This window comes from Exophiala oligosperma (genome assembly GCF_000835515.1).
Source record: "Exophiala oligosperma strain CBS 72588 unplaced genomic scaffold supercont1.4, whole genome shotgun sequence".
NCBI lineage: Eukaryota > Fungi > Ascomycota > Eurotiomycetes > Chaetothyriales > Herpotrichiellaceae > Exophiala > Exophiala oligosperma.
In genome coordinates, this window is record NW_015622821.1 from 3,649,013 (window position 1) to 3,666,602 (window position 17,590).

Genomic DNA, 17,590 nt, shown 5'->3' on the forward strand with positions numbered 1-17,590 from the left:
ACGAAGTCACAATGTCTAGATATTGCTGTATAACTATCTCGGTACATGAAAGAACGCCGGAACGAGGCTGTAATCCGTACTAAGTAAATATCAGCCAGCCTTGTGTGAACAACACTTCACCCAAGGACCCACAAATAAACAACAAGTTGCTATATCAATTGAATCGGTGAATATTCTTTCAACAATCACCAAGATCCCTCAGTGATGGCTCAGGTTAAAATCACATGGCTTATGTGGTGGACAGCCATTCACTGAGGCGAGCAAGGAAATTATGGCCTCGGGTTCGAATCCCACTGTGAACAACAATTCCTCCTCCTTCATCTCTTCGGTTCGATTCCTCCTCCTCCTCCTCCTCCTCCTTCGATCGATAATGGCTCAGGATAAAATCACATGGCTATGTGATGGACGGCCAACAAAACAAAAAAGAGATGGAACATAACGAGTATAACCTCCCCCCTTCTTCAGCCCCCCCTAGCCCAGGAAAAACATAACATGTCACCTCATTTTCTCTCCTAAAAAAAACCAATTTCTTTTTTCCAAAAGTGAGGAAAACAAAAAGCAATGCTTCCTACCGATAATACTTTTTTTTAGTTTTAGAGAGGAAAAAGAAGAGCGTCAGGTAAATAGGTAGCATTGTCTGTAGCTCCTTCGAGTCACGAGGTTGAATTCTCCACCATAGAAAGGCCCAGCACCCTCGATGTATACTTGGCCTAGCGACATCATGGTCACATCATTGTCGATTTATTGCGTTTTTCATGCAGGTATGAGAGTAGTTTCCCGAGACTCACCTAGATACCAAGACTTTCATACTACGTAGTCTGGAGACATCTCGTCCATTAGAGAGAGCATCCTCGGTTAACCAAAATATCTGGGGTCGTTCGGTCACTCTAGCATCTCCTCCCCGCACTATATGCCCCATGGCTTTGAGGAGTTTCTGGACAACAGCCTTCTTCCAAGCAAGCTAATGCCTGGAAGAAGTTCCAGTAGGCCGAGATGTGAGGTAGGTCATTACCTTTGAAGGTCTTGGGGGAGGTTCTTGGGTTTTCGCCCACCACTGCTTCAAACGCTCCAGACGCCTTTTTCCTCTCTACTTGGAGGATATACACGGTAAACTGTCACCTTCGTCTTACTCCCTCCGTCCCCCTCAGCCATGGAGGAAACCAAGCAAGTCGTTGTCTCAAAGGGCATATATCATGGTTTGCCAACATACCCGGACACCCCTGAATTCACAGGACTCACCGCCATCATCACCGGCGCCAACGGGATAAGTGGTTACCACATGCTCAAGGTCCTGGCCGCAGCACCACCGACCAGATGGAAGAAGATATACTGTCTCTCGAGACGTCCTCCGCCGGACTACTTCTTCACAGACCTCGGCGAAGGCGCCAGTCGCGTCGAACATGTCTGCGCCGACTTCCTGTCGGACCCCAAAGAGATCGCGAAGAGTCTCCAGAAGATACCACGAGTGTAAGTTCCTTTGACTCCATCACCACAGGTTTTCCTCAGTCTCAACGCATTTCACCAGAGACTACGTCTTCTTCTTCTCGTACATGCAACCGTCACAGGAAGGTGGCATACTAGGAATGTGGTCCAACGCCGATGCTTTGGCCGAGGTCAACGGTAAGATGGACCCCTTTTTCCTCATCCTCGTCGCACCTGAATCCCCCCCTTTGGAAAGTCTCGTCGTTGACGCGTTCCAATCTAGCCTCACTCCTGCGCAACTTCCTTGGCGCTCTCGAGATCTGCTCCCTCAAACCGCGCCGCGTCCTCCTCCAAACCGGCGCCAAGCAGTACGGTTTCCACATGGGTCCGGCCACCAGTCCGTCTTTCGAGTCTGACCCTCGCGTCCTCCTGGAGAACAACTTCTACTACCCCCAGGAAGACCTGTTGGTCGACTACTGTCGCCGCAACTCGGCCCAGTGGAACGTGGTGAGACCCTCGTACATCATCGGCGCCGTTCGGGACAACCTGCTCAACCACATGGTGGGACTGTCCGTCTACGGCTCCGTCCAAGCCTACCTCAACCGCCCTCTCGCCTTCCCCGGTGATTACGTCGCCTGGGACCGAGAGTACTGCCAGAGTACGGCCATGTTGAACGCCTACCTGGAGGAATGGGCGGCTTTGAGCCCCAACACCGGCAACGAAGCGTTCAACGCACAGGACGGGTTGGCCTTTACTTGGGGTCGGTTCTGGCCTTACCTGGCAAAATGGTACGGTACGACTTTTACGCCTCCGGAAATGGACGAAAGTAAGTACAGAGTCAGCGTGTCCAGGCACGATCAGAATCCCAGAGGGTAAGTGTCCCGAACAGCTAAACCCTTGTCCAAAAATTGGGTGACCGAGTGGTCCGGTGTTATGGTGATTGACGATAAAACTTATCTCTAGCTACGGCCCACCCGGCACCACGCGCTCGACGTTCTCGCTCCTAGAATGGTCGGAAGATCCTGCGGTCGTTAAAGCATGGAGCGAGCTTTCACAAAAGCACGGCCTCATGCTCGATCCGTTCAAGGACCGGGCACAGATCTTTGGCATGACGGACAGCGGCGTCATCGGCGGCTGGGCTCTTTCGCTGAGCATGCGCAAGGCCAGGAAAATGGGGTGGCTCGGCAACGTCGACTCCTTCGAGTCGGCTTTCTACTGCCTGAAAGACCTGGCGAGGTTGAAGGTTTCACCACCGTTGGCCGTCGACAAGTTCGAAGAAGACATCTAGATCTACGCAGCAGGAAACTGTCCGGAGTGGTGTGAGATGGAAATTGAATCCAAGATTGACTATCAAGTGTGATTATTACTGTGTATCTAGCTTCCGTCGCCACCCTTTTTCTACGTTCCTTGTCTCAAAGACTGCAGTTTGAAATGCCGTTAAAATACCATAAATGATCCGCCACCGACCCACCAAGTTGGCCTTCATCCCCTTGTAGATCAACGACGCCAGTGCTGACCTGGACGTCGTTTGCCGTCACGGGAACGAGCGAGGGACTGGTGATCCAGTACTCGGGCGAGACAGATGCGAAGCCGAGAGGATACCCGGGCAGTTTGGGCACGATGTCGTTTGCATGCGTAACGCGGTAGTTGCCTCCAGACTGGCCCGTGATGAACGTCGCCAATGCCACGTTACCGACCATCGGAGAGCCATAAGTGTACTGTTCGCACGCCAATCTCGTTAGTTCGACACACAAAACGCCCTGACAGCCTGTAGTAGACCACCTTCTGAGAAGGGGGGAGGTGTCTCATACCAATGCAATGTTATATCCGGAATTTCTCAAATCAGCGGCTGCAAGTGTGGCCAGAGCGCCGCCGAGGCTGTGACCGGTGGACACGATGCTGTAAGACGGATTCGCCTGCCTCGCGCCATCAACAGCTCCTTGCACGATGGATTTCGCACTGTTCCACGAATCCAGAAAGCCGGAATGTGCCTGGCAGCCAGAGCATATGTCCGAAGGCTCCATCAAGGCGTCCAGGTTGGAAATCCAATTCTCGATCGAAACGCTGCCACGGAAGGCAATGACGATTAATCGGTTGGTATGGTCGAGCGCCACGTATCCCTGGGTATCGCCGGATCCGACACTGTTTTTTGTGTGCACTTGTTAGTTGCAGGGTTTGGACCAGCAAGGATCATCTCAGTAAATGGCAGTGTTTATTACTCTTTGAACTCGACAATCGACTGGGCGCCAGCACTCTGGACGAGCGGACAATTCCCAACGTCACAGGTTATAGCTGCGGTCGAACCGGGCGAGTTATTCGCCGGACAGTATGCCGCTGCCGAGTACTGTTCGAATAACGACAACTGATTGAGCAGATCTTGCGAAATTGCTGAGAGACATTCAGAGTGTTAGTTTTGCTTGGTTCTCTTCCGTCAACTACTACATAGGTAGTAATATACTTGCCTCTCTTGTCCAGTTCCAAAGGCAGCGAGCGTACGAGGCCCAGGAAAATGAAAGTGCAGGTGAAGATGTGACGAAGGAGTGACATTTTGAGAGGGAGGTACTTTTATGAACTGGATAGAGAAAAGGAGAAGACTGCGTTGGGCTGTGATGCACTGGTAGTAAAACGAAAGTCGGTAGCAGAAAAAAACCTGATTCAGTCACAACGATGAGACGAAGAGTGCGTGAGATTCGAGGGCGATCATGGCGGGCGGCTGATGAAGTATATATATCAAGCATCCGCCCTTCACGTCTGTACCGTGACTTTTACCTCTGCCACATGTCAGGGTACATGACCTGACAGTGCCGATGAAAAGCATTATTCCCCGCGAGTTCGTAGCTGATCACCGCGGCTCAAGAGGCCGAAGCAGGGGGAGGAGGGGAGGAAGATTTCGACTTTTGTCTAGATGTAGTCAATCCGATCAGCAGAGCAATCTAAAAGACACAAAACAGCACAGTAGTCACTTCGAACTAGAAGAAGCCACAGACGAATCAAGCATATGCGCCGCAGCGATCCCGCGTGACTGACAGGTTGTGCCTCGGCCAACGGGAAGATGCAGGAAGCATGTGTAGGGCATGAGACAGTTTTTCACATGGTGGTTTTCATGATGTTGACGAAGAAGACGCGTCTCGGGGCTGCAACAGAACGAAAGAGCGAACAAGGCAACAAAAACGATGCAGCGGGCGCGAAATGAAATGAGTTGCGGGGATTTTGGTAGCGAATCAGGGGCCCCAGAGCGTTCATCACTAGATGGGACACTAGTCTGTTTAGGATACTAGCGTTGAGCTTAATTGTATTGCATTACGGTCGACTTTCTATCCAACGAGCCGCAGTTTTATCCTTCTTCTCCCGTTCATATCTCTCTGCACGTAAAATTCCAGGTCTTCTCTCGAAGTAAAAATACCCTTGCTGCAACCTGTCACGGTTCGGAGAGTATTTCTTTCTAATTTTACTCACAAATTTTACCTGTCAACATCGGCATGCTCTTCAACGTTGCAGAAAATCCATCCTTGTTCTGGCACACAAGTCCGTCGGAGGTTGGCCCAAAACAGGCTTGATGCGCTCCAACTTGGTCTGTCCTCCTGACTTGGTCTACACTCACTACCTCTATTACTCGAGAATGAAAAACCTAATTGCCATATACGGTTTGATCCTAGTGGGTGAGCGAAGGCCGCTTTAACCTGAGCTTTACCTGAGCCTTTGGCTGAGCATCACTGAGCGCTCCGGGAGAGCTCCCTGAGCACCACACCGAGTGCCTAATCAGGCCCCTTGTAATCGGCTAAACCTGCCTCTCGACTGTGCATCTGTTTCAGACGGACGCCAGGGGACCTGGCAAATCGCACGCCCTTACGCTGCTGCCTAACCTTGGGACTGGCGGTGCGTGCGGCGGTTGGTCTACGCGCCGAGACACCTCATGCCTCCCTTGACTGCGGTGACTCGCAACTCCCCTACCAAACCAATGAAGACAAATATCGTCTTCAATCTCACCAGCATAGGGTCTGAATTCTTTATCCCTAAAAGGCCCTGTACTCCTTACATTGAAGATGAGGAATCTACGAGTTCTAAAATGCTTAAGCACGATATTTAACCCGTCATCGACGAGGTTGCTTCGGCTTTCTTTGACTTTCTCGTGGTACTGGATCCGCACTTTTGGTAGTTCCGAAAGCCATGTTAGGACCCGTTTGGTGCCTCGTCTCCGTCCACTTGATATATCCTTCAATGACTCGCTCCATCCTGGCCGCGACCAGTTGCTGAAACGATGGTGACCTAGATTTCGACAAAATGGCCTCATCAACAGCGAGAGGTTGATTGTTCTCTCCTAGTAAAGATCTCTCATCCGCTGTCCTCTGCTTCAGACAGGACGCGAATGGAAACGCTGCCGCGCTGCCCACAGAATAGCGCTCAATCTCTTAATTTCACTGTATGCACAAATCCGGGACATGGCCAGATTGCGAGGGCCAATACAGCAAGAAGATGTGGACATTGAGGTAAACGTCGAGCAGCCTTTCCGGGTCCCCTTTGTACTCTTAGGCTCCGATTCGGGCTCCTATGTAGAGAAGAGATAAATGAGATCCTATTCTGATCCCCCTTACTTCTGCTTTTGTTCCCCCCATATTGTTGATTGCAATATAATGTAACTAGTTTACTGTACAGTGTCGGAGCATAATATTCTCAACGAGACAGAGAATTGGCTCGAACCGCTGTCGCCTTTCCGGGAATGCCTGCTCGTCGGAATAATGAAGACCGCGCAAGGTGGAGAAGCAAATGCCGTTGTACGTTATCAAGCCATCTCGGTGAGATCAGATGCCAATTATGATCTGAAAAGCTTCTAACAATTACAGAACAAAAGCTAGGATTGCATATACAGCCGTCACAAGTTCGCCTGGTTCCAACGATCAACGATCCATACCGTTGGAAATATCCTCCACGTCTTCAAAAACTATTTACTAAAAATATGAGCGATCAGTCAATTGGGGTCTATAAGATTCTATGCCGGGAGATCGAAGTTAAAAAGTCTATCATAGCAGTAGCACAAGATGAATCTGGAGGGCTTGACGAAGGGGCAACGAGCGATGATGAAGTCCGGCAAAGCACCGTCTATTATTTTCTAAGCCAGAGGCTGACTCTATGTCCGTAGCGCCCACGGTCGTCAGAACCAGAGCTCGGACCACTTCTCACAACTGAGCAATTGCAAATTGAAAACCAAAAGCTCTCCAAAGAGGTGCTATTATTGCACGACCAGGCCACACACGCTCAAGAGGAAGCAGGTCGAAAGGATCGAGAGATCGAACAACTTCGACAGGAAATACAGAAGTCGACATCGACAAGAGACTATTTTCAGGCCTATTTACAGAGATGTTCACAACAAGTCGAAAACGCATCGAAGCTACTCGAGTCATTAAACCGCGAACTGAGATGCGACATCGCTGTCATTCTTAGTTAATCTAACTACGACTGACCACGCTCTCGAGGACGGTACTCATGCTGAGAATTTCTCTTGAATTTCGATTCAATACCCGCTGAACACTCGGATGATCGCTGAAGACATATTTGCGTTTTGGGAGATGGGACCCCAATATGTACAATTGGACCGGGAATTTGCAGGTTGCTTTTACATTGTCGGGACGTCTCCAAGAGATCAAGAATTTACACAATATAGGTCAAGGGCCTTCCAGAGGAAGGGAGGGTGTCGAGCCAACGTAGTTGCGGCATTATTGAGTCTAGGTTGAGTGTAAATTCTGCAGATCCACAGCTTGGTGTTGAGCAGCGTGAAGATAATTTGGGCGAGCGACAGAGAGTGGGTGCCAGTGCACTTCTGAGGACGGCTTGGCGGGTTCTGAAGCGTGCACTGAGCGGCCCAAGCACCTAGCGTAGGGATCACCTTCGGAAGGGCCCAACTTCCGGGGACATGTTTGCTGAACCGATATTCACATGCAAATCACGTGCTTTTATTTGTCGTGCTCCTGTCCTTACGTGGACTAGTCCTGCCAAGGTTCCCCAAATGATTTCCCTGGTGCGCGGCTCACTGCCACGTGGTCCTTTCAGGTTTGAAGAAGGCGAAGCTGCCGTGATACCTAATCACTGTGAAGATTTTACTCGATGGAGAGTTTCGAATGGCTTGGTCACAACCCCAACACTCCTTTGGCCAGAGAGCCTTTGAAGGTCTTGGAGAACTGCCAGTCGCGTGTTGCGAACGCAGGCATTCAAAGAGAGCGGCTATCTAAGAAGCGCAAGAGGTCCCCGGAGCCTTCGAAGACAATGAGCCAAACCCCGTCACAAAAAGGCGTCTCCTTGCTGCTGGATTGGGTGTCTCTCCTCTGACCCAAAGTGAGCTATTCAAGTTTGTTCGGTACTAGATTGACTGACGTCCATCAAGACTTTGAAGATGACTTGACGCCGAAACCTCAATGTCCTTCCGTCGATCCCCTCACGCGATCCACATCCTCTTCAATAACGGATCACTGGCCGGCTTCCCATCACAGACCATTTACTATGATCCCTCGTCATTGCGGACCGTTTACATTTTATGTTTAAATCTAATGAGAGACAAATCTTAAGAGCAATTTGGACCGACAGCATGCGGCTCGCAAATATCATGACCAAGAACGGCGGCCGGTGTCCCAAGTCTTCTTGTCCAGTTGGCAGTAGGACTCTGCTGTTACGACTTGATCTCGGGTGTGGAAATTGATTGGCCGACCTGATAACAGCGTCCACATGACTGCCGCTCAGGAGTTGGAGAGCATGGAGAGCATGGAGGTCTGTCAGGATATGGGATGTACAAAGAGGATGGGTACCTGGTAAACCTTCAACTCCGTCTCGTAGGCAACAGCGACGCAAGCCCCCCCGCGGTCTTTACCATCGGCCAGCGCAAAACTCTCGATCTCCCGGGTCATTTGAGTACCTGAACTGCATGTAGCATCGATTGGCCTAGTCTCATCGAAGGGGTGAAGATGGGTACATAGGGTAAGGCATGAGCGTGAGTGGCGAACCATGTGATGTTCTCAGTGTGGTAAAGGATGAGCTGATGAGATTTTGTCACCAGGTTGTTTTCGCGACACCAAGTTTCCTGCATGTTGCTTGAACTTGGATTTCCTCGCGAGTGATTCGCTATCGGCTTCATGTGCTGGCGGTGTGGTAGTTCCGAAACGCCGGACCTGGTGCTGTAGTGAAGACATGACAATGAGCTTCTCTTCCTCTCATTTGGTAATGTTGACGGCAGATCATGTGAGCTTGACCAAGTGGAGGAGAGTGTTGAGTAGAACCCCAGTCAAGGTTGTCCCTCAGTAAAGCGGAATCCGTGGAACAGTGATTTGGGGCCAACAGAACCCTCGCATGGTGACTAATCCACGAGCAATCATCACGGAAATAGCCAATGACGTTTGGGGGCGATCACTCAGTGCATGGACATAGTGCTCTTCCGATTGTAGGATTGATGAGGATGAAACGGAACTTTTGTTACCTTGTTGGTGTTGACAAAGTAACAACTTGCGTGTTGCTTGTAAGTAGCGTGGATCCATACCACCGCCAAGAAGTGCCACAGCCCAACCATCCCCTTTTGAGGTGATGTCACATGTAACCTAGCCTGGGCGCTTAAGGTCCGACCGCGACTGCACTTCGCTGGCAACTACATGAACCTGCCCATTCCTTTCTCCCTCATTTGGAGCAACCATGGCACGACGAGACAGTGAAACCGCTCAGAAGACCAGAAGGCAGTCCTTGAATCTGCTACACCAAGGTCATTTATCCGCTTCCTCCTTCAGAACTCGACTGACCAGCGAAGGGAAACGCCCTCAAGGAATCAAGAAGGGACGAAACCAAAGCTCTCTTCGACGGAGCGCCCGTTTGGACCGATTGATTGAGATTAATGAGACTCAACAAAAAACCAGCCAGCAGCCTCTACCATCTCCAGTCAGCGACATCAAAAGTCCTAATGTAGGTCGCCAACTTTATGCTGTGATGGAAGACTGACCCAATACAGCGTGCGCACCCACCTTCTACCCTTCTACCATCGAAGCCTCCGAAGCGGAAACGAGAAACCGAACAGCAACTAAACCCGCCCTCTCCAAAACGACCGCGAACATCTTCTCCGACACCCTCTATTCAGGACGTTGATTCTATTACATATTGGACGCAGACATACCACTGGCCGCGAGGATACTTCAACGAAAGTGGCGAAATGAATCATTTATTGGCGAGAAAGAAATCCACCGCCTCCCTTCGCCGAAAGCGATCGGATAGCGAGTCTGGCGCACCCAGTTCAACACCGAGCGATCAGAAGCCTAGGGAAGAGAAGAGTGCCCCATACCAAAATGCGCGTTATGAGACCGTGCTTGCTACAAAGGACAGTTTCATGGGTAAATATGGACAAGGTACTACGAACGAGAGCAAGCGACTATGCGAGCAGCTCCTTGACGAACAACCAACAGTACCGCAAGATACGATGTTTTCCGACGAGTACTTCGAAGAAACCTGTGAAGCAATAAGAAACAAGAACGAAGCTAGAGTGATTCGAGATATCTCACTTTTGATTGTCCCATCAGCGGAAGCCCTTGCCATACGTGAAAGTCAGCATTGTCGGATCTTGATTGAAAGCGTAAACGAAGGGTGGAACAATTCTATTGCACTCACCAAACCTCGCCCGCAACCTGATTACTCGGTCGGGTTCCGACGAGAAGCATTCACCGAGACCCAACTTCAGAAACTTCAACCATTCGTTGGCGACCTCACCGACAACTCCTTCTTCATGGGGACATGGTACATGTACTTCCCCTTCTTCTCGAGCGAAGTGAAGTGCGGTGCGGCCGCACTCGACGTGGCAGATCGACAGAATGCACACAGTATGACCCTCGCTGTTCGAGGAGTCGTGGAACTGTTCAGGCTCGTAAAGCGCGAGCAAGAGCTTCATCGGGAGATCCTCGCCTTTTCCATTTCGCATGACAACGAGACTGTGAGGATCTATGGCCACTACCCTGTGATCGAGGGCAAAAAGACCACGTTCTACCGTCATCCCATTGATAAAGTCAGCTTTACCAGACTTGATGGGAAAGAGAAATGGACGGCGTACAAGTTTACCAAAAGTATCTACGATACCTGGATGCCTGCTCACTTCAAAAGGCTTTGCTCAGCAATCGATGCAATACCACCCGATATACATTTTGAAGTCACGGAGGAATCTGAACTACAATTCCCCTCATCATCTGGACTTTCACAAGGACTGGAAAGCCACCACCTCTCGGACTCAGGAGCAACAGGTGACGACGAGCTGAGGCTCCTCGATCCTCAGGAAGTGACACCAGAAACTTCTATTACCCAACCATCAGAACAGGCGACATTCAAGAAACCAAAGAAGAGATGAGACTCGGTATTCACATGGCTAGAGAACTTCTGGAGATAGAAAGGTCGGATTGGGGCGAAATCATTTCGACGATGTTACTGTCTCACAATCTGCTATTATCATGGTGTTCGGGAACAAGTTTGGTGCTCGAAACCAACCGGCCGTGAACTTGCCTATACAATAAGGGATGATAATGTTATCGACATGGATAATTTGTATTGTGAATGGGCCGAGTGAGTTGCACATGGCGCGACGTTCCCAAGAACATATGAGGGAGAGAAGTACTGGAGGAAGCAGAGAACAGGGAGAAAGGGGCCTTGACACAATTGGGGAAAACGGAGTATTACGGCGGACGTTCAATGCCGTCAAACGCTGACGATCCGCCCTGACGATCTTGCTATTCCGTCAGAGTAACCCGTCGCCACTTTTGGGCATGTTCCAACGCAATTTTCCATTCTCGAATGGCTTTGACGAAGTCTAAAGCCAGATGATAGATTCGAGCTGAAGCAACCAGTACTCGTCCGTGTAGGAGTTGGTCGCCAACATCCAGATTGAACAGATTCCTGGAGATGCCTTTCGTCTCCCGGATTTTCTTTCCCGCATCTTCCATGCTGTAAGAGTGGCCTGGTTCAAGCCTCCAGCACTAGTGCGCTCAAGATTGTTTTTGCTTGACCTTGCCGACTGCCGTCAAAATGTCATAGCTTCCAATTTTCAGCCAGAATGATGACTGACGCTGTGTTCATCATGCCAAATAAACCCCTCAAACGCATTCCTTACTTCCTTATAGACTTCTTCTTCAGATCCGTTGCAATCGACCTGTGCCATGTAATTAGCTCACAATCTTTATGACTCGACGGCTTCCTCACGCTCCTGAAGAACCCAGAGGTCGTTGACAGTCGAGGCTCCATCGCTGCTCTCCGTTTTTCGAACTCTTGAATTCTTAGATCAATGTCCTTATCATCGACGCTACCATGGTTTTTTGAACGTTGGAGTGCCCTTTCTGTCGAGCAGCGCAATAGCAGTGTATAGTTTGATTTTTGAAGCTTTGGAGGGTGAGCATACCCATTACGACTGCATCAGAACACTTACTTTCTCTTCAAATTCGACAAGTTGTCGCACGTTTTCCGGGAAGCCGCGCAAAAGCACCCAGCCTTTCTCGTCTGTACTCTCCGCGATTGTTTTCTCTAGGACCTTGATTGCTAGATCGGTCGGAACAGTCATATTGTGTTCAAGGCAATCTCTCAAGAACTCGGCGTGGGGGTAGGTCTGATCAATTGACATGTTGTAAAAGATATCAGTCATCGAAAGGTGCCGAACTCCAAATTGGTTGGAAAGCAGTGTACAGTGGGTCTTTTTGCCAGCGAATGGCCCGCCTGTCATACACACATTTAGTATAATCTTAGCATTCAAGGGAAAACTCACCAATAACGAAGACGACGCGAATTCGATTGAGCCTGTTGAGAAGATAAGCCTGTCTTTCCTGCCCGAGCAACTTCAGCCACTGCCGGGTTTCCGGAAGCCTGATTTTTGGTGCCAAACCCTGGAACTCTTCAAGGTTCTTCTCCCCAAGCGTCATCTGCTCATACTCAAATGCTTGTATCATGCATTCGAGTTTATCGACGTCATACATATACTGAGCTTCTCTGGTCATTCCTTCTTCATATTCTAACCACGCAGTCCGCAATTTCTCGCCGAGGGTAGGGTCAAAAGGATCCAGCAAACTCTTGATGTATCGAAAACCAAAATCTTCCAATTTGAACTTGTCCTCTAGAACATTTCTATCAGAACAATAGTTCGAGTTAGGCGTGGAATGTGTACCTTTGCTGACATTGTCGTGCGGCGTAATGTCGCCAACGACCGACTCCGCCATGTCATGAGCCAAGGCCAGGAGTACGCATTTTTCTTTATCTAGTCCAGACTAAATGAGGTGTTAGAAAATCATGAGGTAGTAGAAATTGAGCGTACCGGTGCACACAAAGCCATGAGGGCCATGCGGTACATATGTGCGGCAACGCTTTCGGGGTGCTCAATCGTTCTCAGCCATCCTGTCCGAGGTAATTGTTTGAGGACATTGGCAAGATGTAGGAATGGTAATGGTGACATGTCCAAAGTAGGTGAGCGATTCTCCATGGCGACGATCGTTTGCTTGGGACCTTGAATGGGGAGGTTTGAGAAAGATGAATATGAGCGGTGGTGCCATTTGATTGTCTGCGCCGAAAAAAAGTGCACCAGCGTTGCACTAGCCGGGTCGGACCCCGCTCGGACCGTGCCAAATTCCAGCCCCCCACTTTCTTCTCCTACTTCTTCCCACTGAATTCTACCATCGGTGTTACTACAAAGTCGACGATTCTCTAGAAGCCGCAGTATGGAGCATGCACATTTTCAGCACCTCGAGGACTTTGTGGGGCCTCCGCCCTTTGTTCAGCATGTACCGCTCGTGCATATCGGTAGCACGATCTCACCTTTCAAAGTCTTTGGGCAGACACAGCTCGACAACGGTGACTTGAGGGAGGATCAAAGTCATGACACAGATCCTACAATTCATCGCAAATTTTCTGCCCTGCCACTACAACCAGAACAACCACTAACCTCGACCCTTTCGCTTTCAACATCGCTATCGCCTGAGCGACTAATCGCAGGGCAACGAACCAGTATGAATTCACAGGCTGTCAATGTCTGTGATCAAGAACAGCTACCTAACACCAGTCCCGAGCTCCACTCAATCATGATGAATTTTCTTGCCGACACGAATGTGGGCGGTTTTGAGATTTGCTTGCCTTTGGTTCCACCAGACGAAGAGAACTACACCGTGGATATGCCTACTCATACTTCCTCTCGGAGAAACGGCAAACCATGCATGAGATGCCGAGCACTGAAGAGAAAGGTATTGGCTGTCATATAAATGCAGAAACCCGCACACTTACTACACTCAGTGCGAATTTGGCGCTGAAGGAGATCCACGGTGCATAGCCTGCTTCCGATTTGACATGCCAATACAAATCTGCCAAACGGAAACCATCTTGCAACTCAAGCCGTTCGAGAAGTGTAAGTTGCCACCTTCGCCTCTTCTACACGAAATATTGATAACTGGTTAGGGAAGAACAAAGTATACGAGATCACTTTCACATCAGTGCAGCCGGGACGCGGGTCTCCTTCGATGCTCGTAAGCTTACAGCACTACCCAGGCGGCCCTACTTTGGATGTAGAATGCACGCAGTTCAATCCAACGAATCCAAACCAAATTCGCGACCACCGGAAAACCCCGGAAGGCTGGTTCTGGAGGCAAACAACTGCCTATTGCCTCACACGGCCCGAGCTCGACATTTCAGAGTATATTCAACGATGCATTCCAGCCTCATTGATAGAAGCTTGCAGCCGACCTGGCCATGCTTCGTTCTTTTTCAGATTGGCATCCTCGTACCGCAAAGTAAGGAAACTCTGACTTCACCTCATGAATACTGACGAAATGAGGAACCCATTATAACGCATTGCCTGGAGCTGTACACCACGCTGCGTCTGGTGAGAAATGGGTGGAGATTCGCCGGACTCGAAAACCTGGGGATGACTCCTGTCACCGACGCAACATCTCCATGGTATGGTATTACGCTAATACCCCGCATGGTACAGAATCAATTGAATCATAAGTTGGAGTTAAGAATCATCGAACTAGACGAAAAGATTCTCAGGCAGTGCAATAGGATGCTACGAAAGAGGGCCAGACGTCAGTGGATGGTTTTGGTCCTTGTGTTCTTCCTCCTGCTCCATGTCCGAGAAATAGATACTGCGAGGAACATCTTCTGGAGACGATACAGTGATCCTGTAGGTGCTGCCTAAGACTATAGTACCAAGTTGGCTAACCACCTAAGGCCGGTTTCTGGATACATCCTTGGAAACCAGCAACTATCATTGACGGAGCGATTGCCTCGTGCAATAGCCTGCTGTCACATTTTCACTACGCAGTTGGATACAAATCGCTCCAGATGGATTGGGAACGACAGAAGTCCAAAGACCTGGTCGAAAATGATCCTACGTTTATCACAACCATCAAAGAGCTCCAGGCATACATTATAATCTTGAGTAAGTGGTCAAGGCAAGCGCATCCCCGTCCTGACACTAAGGCTCACCAGAGGAACGTGGCAACATCGGTCGCATGGCTCATACCTTGTACAAAGATGGAGACCCGGATAGTGTTGACTTCACAATAAGCTCGTTGTTATTTGGAAGCATGAAAGAGTCCGTTGAGGTGAAGGGCTTCTATTGAATATCTTGCTTCTGGAAGCGAGCTGGACCCAATGGTGACATGTTAGTCACTAGAAGCATGTGAACGTTCAACGTTCAACGAGTAACTATAATATAATCAGAAGTTGGAAGCATAAATTGTCTTTTCGCTGTGCTCAATCTGATCAAATTGGTTGCTAGTAGAGTAATCGATTGCACAATCACGTGAGACAATTTCCTTGGCATGAAATTTGGAAATTATCTGGGGAGCCCCCTCCCGCCTTCCCAGGTCTCAACAGTATTCACAGTGAGCTTTCATCCACCAGCATGTCTGAAGCGAAGACATCTCCCTTCAAGACCTATTTTGATGAGATAGCTGAGAGTAATGGCGATGATGAGTGCAAGGCATGGCTAACCAGGATTTTTGAATTAAAAAGTGAAGTCGTAGACTTCGTCAGTCGTCGTCGGCAAGGAGGTGGAGTCGGAACATACTCTGGATTCCTCAAAGGTTCATTCAATTTCAGCTTCCGGGTCAACTTCCATGACGGCGAAGACGTCATTATTCGGTTCCCAAAACCTGGTCACACAGCTTTCGCAGAGGAAAAGGTAGCAAACGAGGTCGCGATCATGGAATACCTTCGAGACAACACCACTATTCCTATCCCTCGGGTACACAGTTGGGGCTTGACTAGGGAGAGCCCTCAGCAGATAGGACCCTTTATCATCATGGATTTTGTGCGCGGCACGCTTCTGTCGACGATTCTTAAGCTACCAGCCGGAGAGGACTTACTTCTCAATCCACATATTGATGACACAATCCTGGACAAAGTGTACTATCAAATCGCCAACTACATGCTCCAACTCTCTCAACTCAACTTCTCTCAGATTGGGGCAATTTCAAAACACCACGAAGTCAACACATGGTCGGTGACAGCAAGACCACTCACCTATAACATGAACGAGCTGGCCACGGTCTCGGGTTATCCTATCACCAAATTTCCCGTGTCACCATTCGAACGCACAAGTGACTATCTTGCATCGCTTGCGGAAGAGCACTTGACTCATCTCTGGACACAGCGTAACCTGGTTGATAATCCGGACGTCGCTCGAGGACGGTTCAGTGCGCGTCACCGACTCTGGCAGCTCATCCCCAAATATTGTCTTGATGATTCTGGCCCTTTTATCCCTTATTGCGATGATATGCGGCCTTCGAACATGCTCGTCGACCCCCAAACGTTTCATATAACGGCTATGCTCGATTTTGAGTTCACAAATGCGATGCCAGCCCAGTTCACATACGATCCGCCCTGGTGGCTGCTATTGTCCGGACCAGAGATGTGGCTCGATCAGGGCCCCCTGCAAGATTTCATTCCTCTCTTTGAGCACAGGATGGAGCAATTCTTACAGGCCATGGAACGAGCTGAAAATGACTGCGAATCAAAGACGATGGAGCCAAGTCTTTCTGTCCGAATGCGTGACTCGTGGAAGACGGGACGTTTCTGGTTTGACTATGCGATAAGGAAGAGTTTCGACATCGACGTTGTCTATTGGACTGCACTTAGACCGTATGATGACGATGCCGAATCCCTCCCGGATGAAGTGGTTGCAGAGATGGAGTCGTTCACACAAACGAAGATGGCGCAGCTCAAGGAGTATAAGGAGGATTGTGCAATGCGTTTTCAGACCACAAATATCTAGGGCGAGAAGGTGCAAACAGTCAAGCCGGATGAATAACATTCATAGTTGCAATGCTTCAAATTGAGCTATGTAATCTCTATGCAACAGGTCTTGGTTGTGATCCATCGACGACCACGGAAGGAACGAATTGTTACCAGCCCTCAATTTCCATTGCAACGTCTCAAGAGGATGTATTCCCTTTCTTCGACTATCGAAGTTCATTCCCACAACGATTGTATTGATACTTTCATAGCGTTCTGATTCTCAGTTACAAAGTTGCGTATAAATGGGTATAGAGATTCACCTTGCTGATAGATCCTAGGTCTTGGGAGTGGCACCTCCACCCCCCCGGCGCTGTTGAGAGCTCTCTCCTGCTTTCCTCATTGCCTCCTCCAGCTCTCGTTTCTTCCTTGCTGCTTCTCGCCTTTTCTGAGAATCCTCTGCCGCTTTCCGCATACTTTCTTCCTCTTCGTTATTTGGAATTCGAATGAAGCTGCCACTATCTGTCATCTTGTTTGCTGAACCAGGATCCGTGAATGGATAGTTATGTTTTAAGTTGACTTGCGTTACGTTGTTCGGATATGGACAAATCTATAGAATTGTCTCGTATCAAAAAGATTAAGGTCTCACAACATCTGCGTATTAGATTTGGCGGCGAAGTTACACTCCTCCAGGGTAACTTTCGTTAGAAGGCTCCACCATGCACGTGACTGTCTAAGGGCCGGTTCTAGGTGGTTCTAAGCATGTAATGCCTAAAAGATACCTAAGTGTAGCCTATGATTTAGGCAGCCTACACCTAAACTATAGGTGGCATATAGTTGAAGTTTAGTGAAAGGCACTCTAATACATGCCTAAACCCAGCCCGGAGTAATTAAGCTCCGTGTCACGTGCGGATGGAGCCTCCTAACGAAAGTTACCCTGGGAGGAGTGTACTGTAGT

At 49.3% G+C, this 17,590-nt stretch overlaps 9 protein-coding genes across 11 annotated transcripts; 5 read left to right on the forward strand and 4 right to left on the reverse strand.

The window, feature by feature from the left end:
• Nucleotides 1-1,096: 1,096 nt before the first annotated feature.
• On the forward strand, nucleotides 1,097-2,710 carry PV06_05389 (uncharacterized protein; the record flags this gene model as incomplete). The annotated part of the gene is made up of 4 exons (XM_016406385.1): nucleotides 1,097-1,467; nucleotides 1,526-1,620; nucleotides 1,706-2,294; nucleotides 2,386-2,710. Exons 1-4 carry the CDS (start codon nucleotides 1,151-1,153, stop codon nucleotides 2,708-2,710), a joined length of 1,326 nt encoding a protein of 441 aa, XP_016264591.1. The 5' UTR covers nucleotides 1,097-1,150.
• A 31-nt stretch (nucleotides 2,711-2,741) lies between these two features.
• PV06_05390 (uncharacterized protein) lies at nucleotides 2,742-4,094 on the reverse strand. The gene is made up of 4 exons (XM_016406386.1): nucleotides 3,885-4,094; nucleotides 3,642-3,810; nucleotides 3,234-3,564; nucleotides 2,742-3,140 (listed from the first exon to the last, which is right to left on the reverse strand). Exons 1-4 carry the CDS (start codon nucleotides 3,967-3,969, stop codon nucleotides 2,835-2,837), a joined length of 891 nt encoding a protein of 296 aa, XP_016264592.1. The 5' UTR covers nucleotides 3,970-4,094; the 3' UTR covers nucleotides 2,742-2,834.
• A 3,392-nt stretch (nucleotides 4,095-7,486) lies between these two features.
• On the forward strand, nucleotides 7,487-11,518 carry PV06_05391. 3 transcript variants are annotated; one of them, XM_016406389.1, is made up of 5 exons: nucleotides 7,487-7,749; nucleotides 7,799-8,398; nucleotides 8,465-9,157; nucleotides 9,203-9,354; nucleotides 9,401-11,518. In XM_016406389.1, the coding sequence occupies exons 3-5, from the start codon at nucleotides 9,091-9,093 to the stop codon at nucleotides 10,775-10,777; spliced, it is 1,596 nt and encodes a 531-aa protein (XP_016264595.1). In that variant the 5' UTR covers nucleotides 7,487-7,749; nucleotides 7,799-8,398; nucleotides 8,465-9,090; the 3' UTR covers nucleotides 10,778-11,518. The 3 variants fall into 3 exon arrangements, with proteins under 3 accessions (XP_016264595.1, XP_016264593.1, XP_016264594.1); XM_016406387.1 differs by having other exon boundaries at nucleotides 8,465-9,354; XM_016406388.1 differs by having other exon boundaries at nucleotides 7,799-8,385; nucleotides 8,465-9,354.
• PV06_05392 (uncharacterized protein) lies at nucleotides 11,154-11,366 on the reverse strand (the record flags this gene model as incomplete). Its single annotated transcript, XM_016406390.1, has 1 exon — nucleotides 11,154-11,366. The coding sequence occupies one exon, from the start codon at nucleotides 11,364-11,366 to the stop codon at nucleotides 11,154-11,156; it is 213 nt and encodes a 70-aa protein (XP_016264596.1).
• On the reverse strand, nucleotides 11,468-12,886 carry PV06_05393 (uncharacterized protein; the record flags this gene model as incomplete). Its single annotated transcript, XM_016406391.1, has 6 exons — nucleotides 11,468-11,572; nucleotides 11,623-11,799; nucleotides 11,846-12,129; nucleotides 12,179-12,523; nucleotides 12,575-12,674; nucleotides 12,722-12,886. 6 exons carry the CDS (start codon nucleotides 12,884-12,886, stop codon nucleotides 11,468-11,470), a joined length of 1,176 nt encoding a protein of 391 aa, XP_016264597.1.
• Nucleotides 12,887-13,121: 235 nt separating this feature from the next.
• Nucleotides 13,122-13,658, forward strand: PV06_05394 (uncharacterized protein; the record flags this gene model as incomplete). The annotated part of the gene is made up of 1 exon (XM_016406392.1): nucleotides 13,122-13,658. The coding sequence occupies one exon, from the start codon at nucleotides 13,122-13,124 to the stop codon at nucleotides 13,656-13,658; it is 537 nt and encodes a 178-aa protein (XP_016264598.1).
• An 85-nt stretch (nucleotides 13,659-13,743) lies between these two features.
• Nucleotides 13,744-15,017, forward strand: PV06_05395 (uncharacterized protein; the record flags this gene model as incomplete). Its single annotated transcript, XM_016406393.1, has 5 exons — nucleotides 13,744-13,801; nucleotides 13,852-14,183; nucleotides 14,228-14,575; nucleotides 14,623-14,833; nucleotides 14,884-15,017. 5 exons carry the CDS (start codon nucleotides 13,744-13,746, stop codon nucleotides 15,015-15,017), a joined length of 1,083 nt encoding a protein of 360 aa, XP_016264599.1.
• Nucleotides 15,018-15,286: 269 nt separating this feature from the next.
• PV06_05396 (uncharacterized protein) lies at nucleotides 15,287-16,879 on the forward strand. The gene has a single exon (XM_016406394.1). The coding sequence runs from the start codon at nucleotides 15,302-15,304 to the stop codon at nucleotides 16,670-16,672; it is 1,371 nt and encodes a 456-aa protein (XP_016264600.1). The 5' UTR covers nucleotides 15,287-15,301; the 3' UTR covers nucleotides 16,673-16,879.
• On the reverse strand, nucleotides 16,711-17,239 carry PV06_05397 (uncharacterized protein). Its single transcript, XM_016406395.1, has 2 exons — nucleotides 16,956-17,239; nucleotides 16,711-16,908 (listed from the first exon to the last, which is right to left on the reverse strand). Exon 1 carries the CDS (start codon nucleotides 17,159-17,161, stop codon nucleotides 16,970-16,972), a length of 192 nt encoding a protein of 63 aa, XP_016264601.1. The 5' UTR covers nucleotides 17,162-17,239; the 3' UTR covers nucleotides 16,711-16,908; nucleotides 16,956-16,969.
• Between the last annotated feature and the right edge of the window lie 351 nt (nucleotides 17,240-17,590).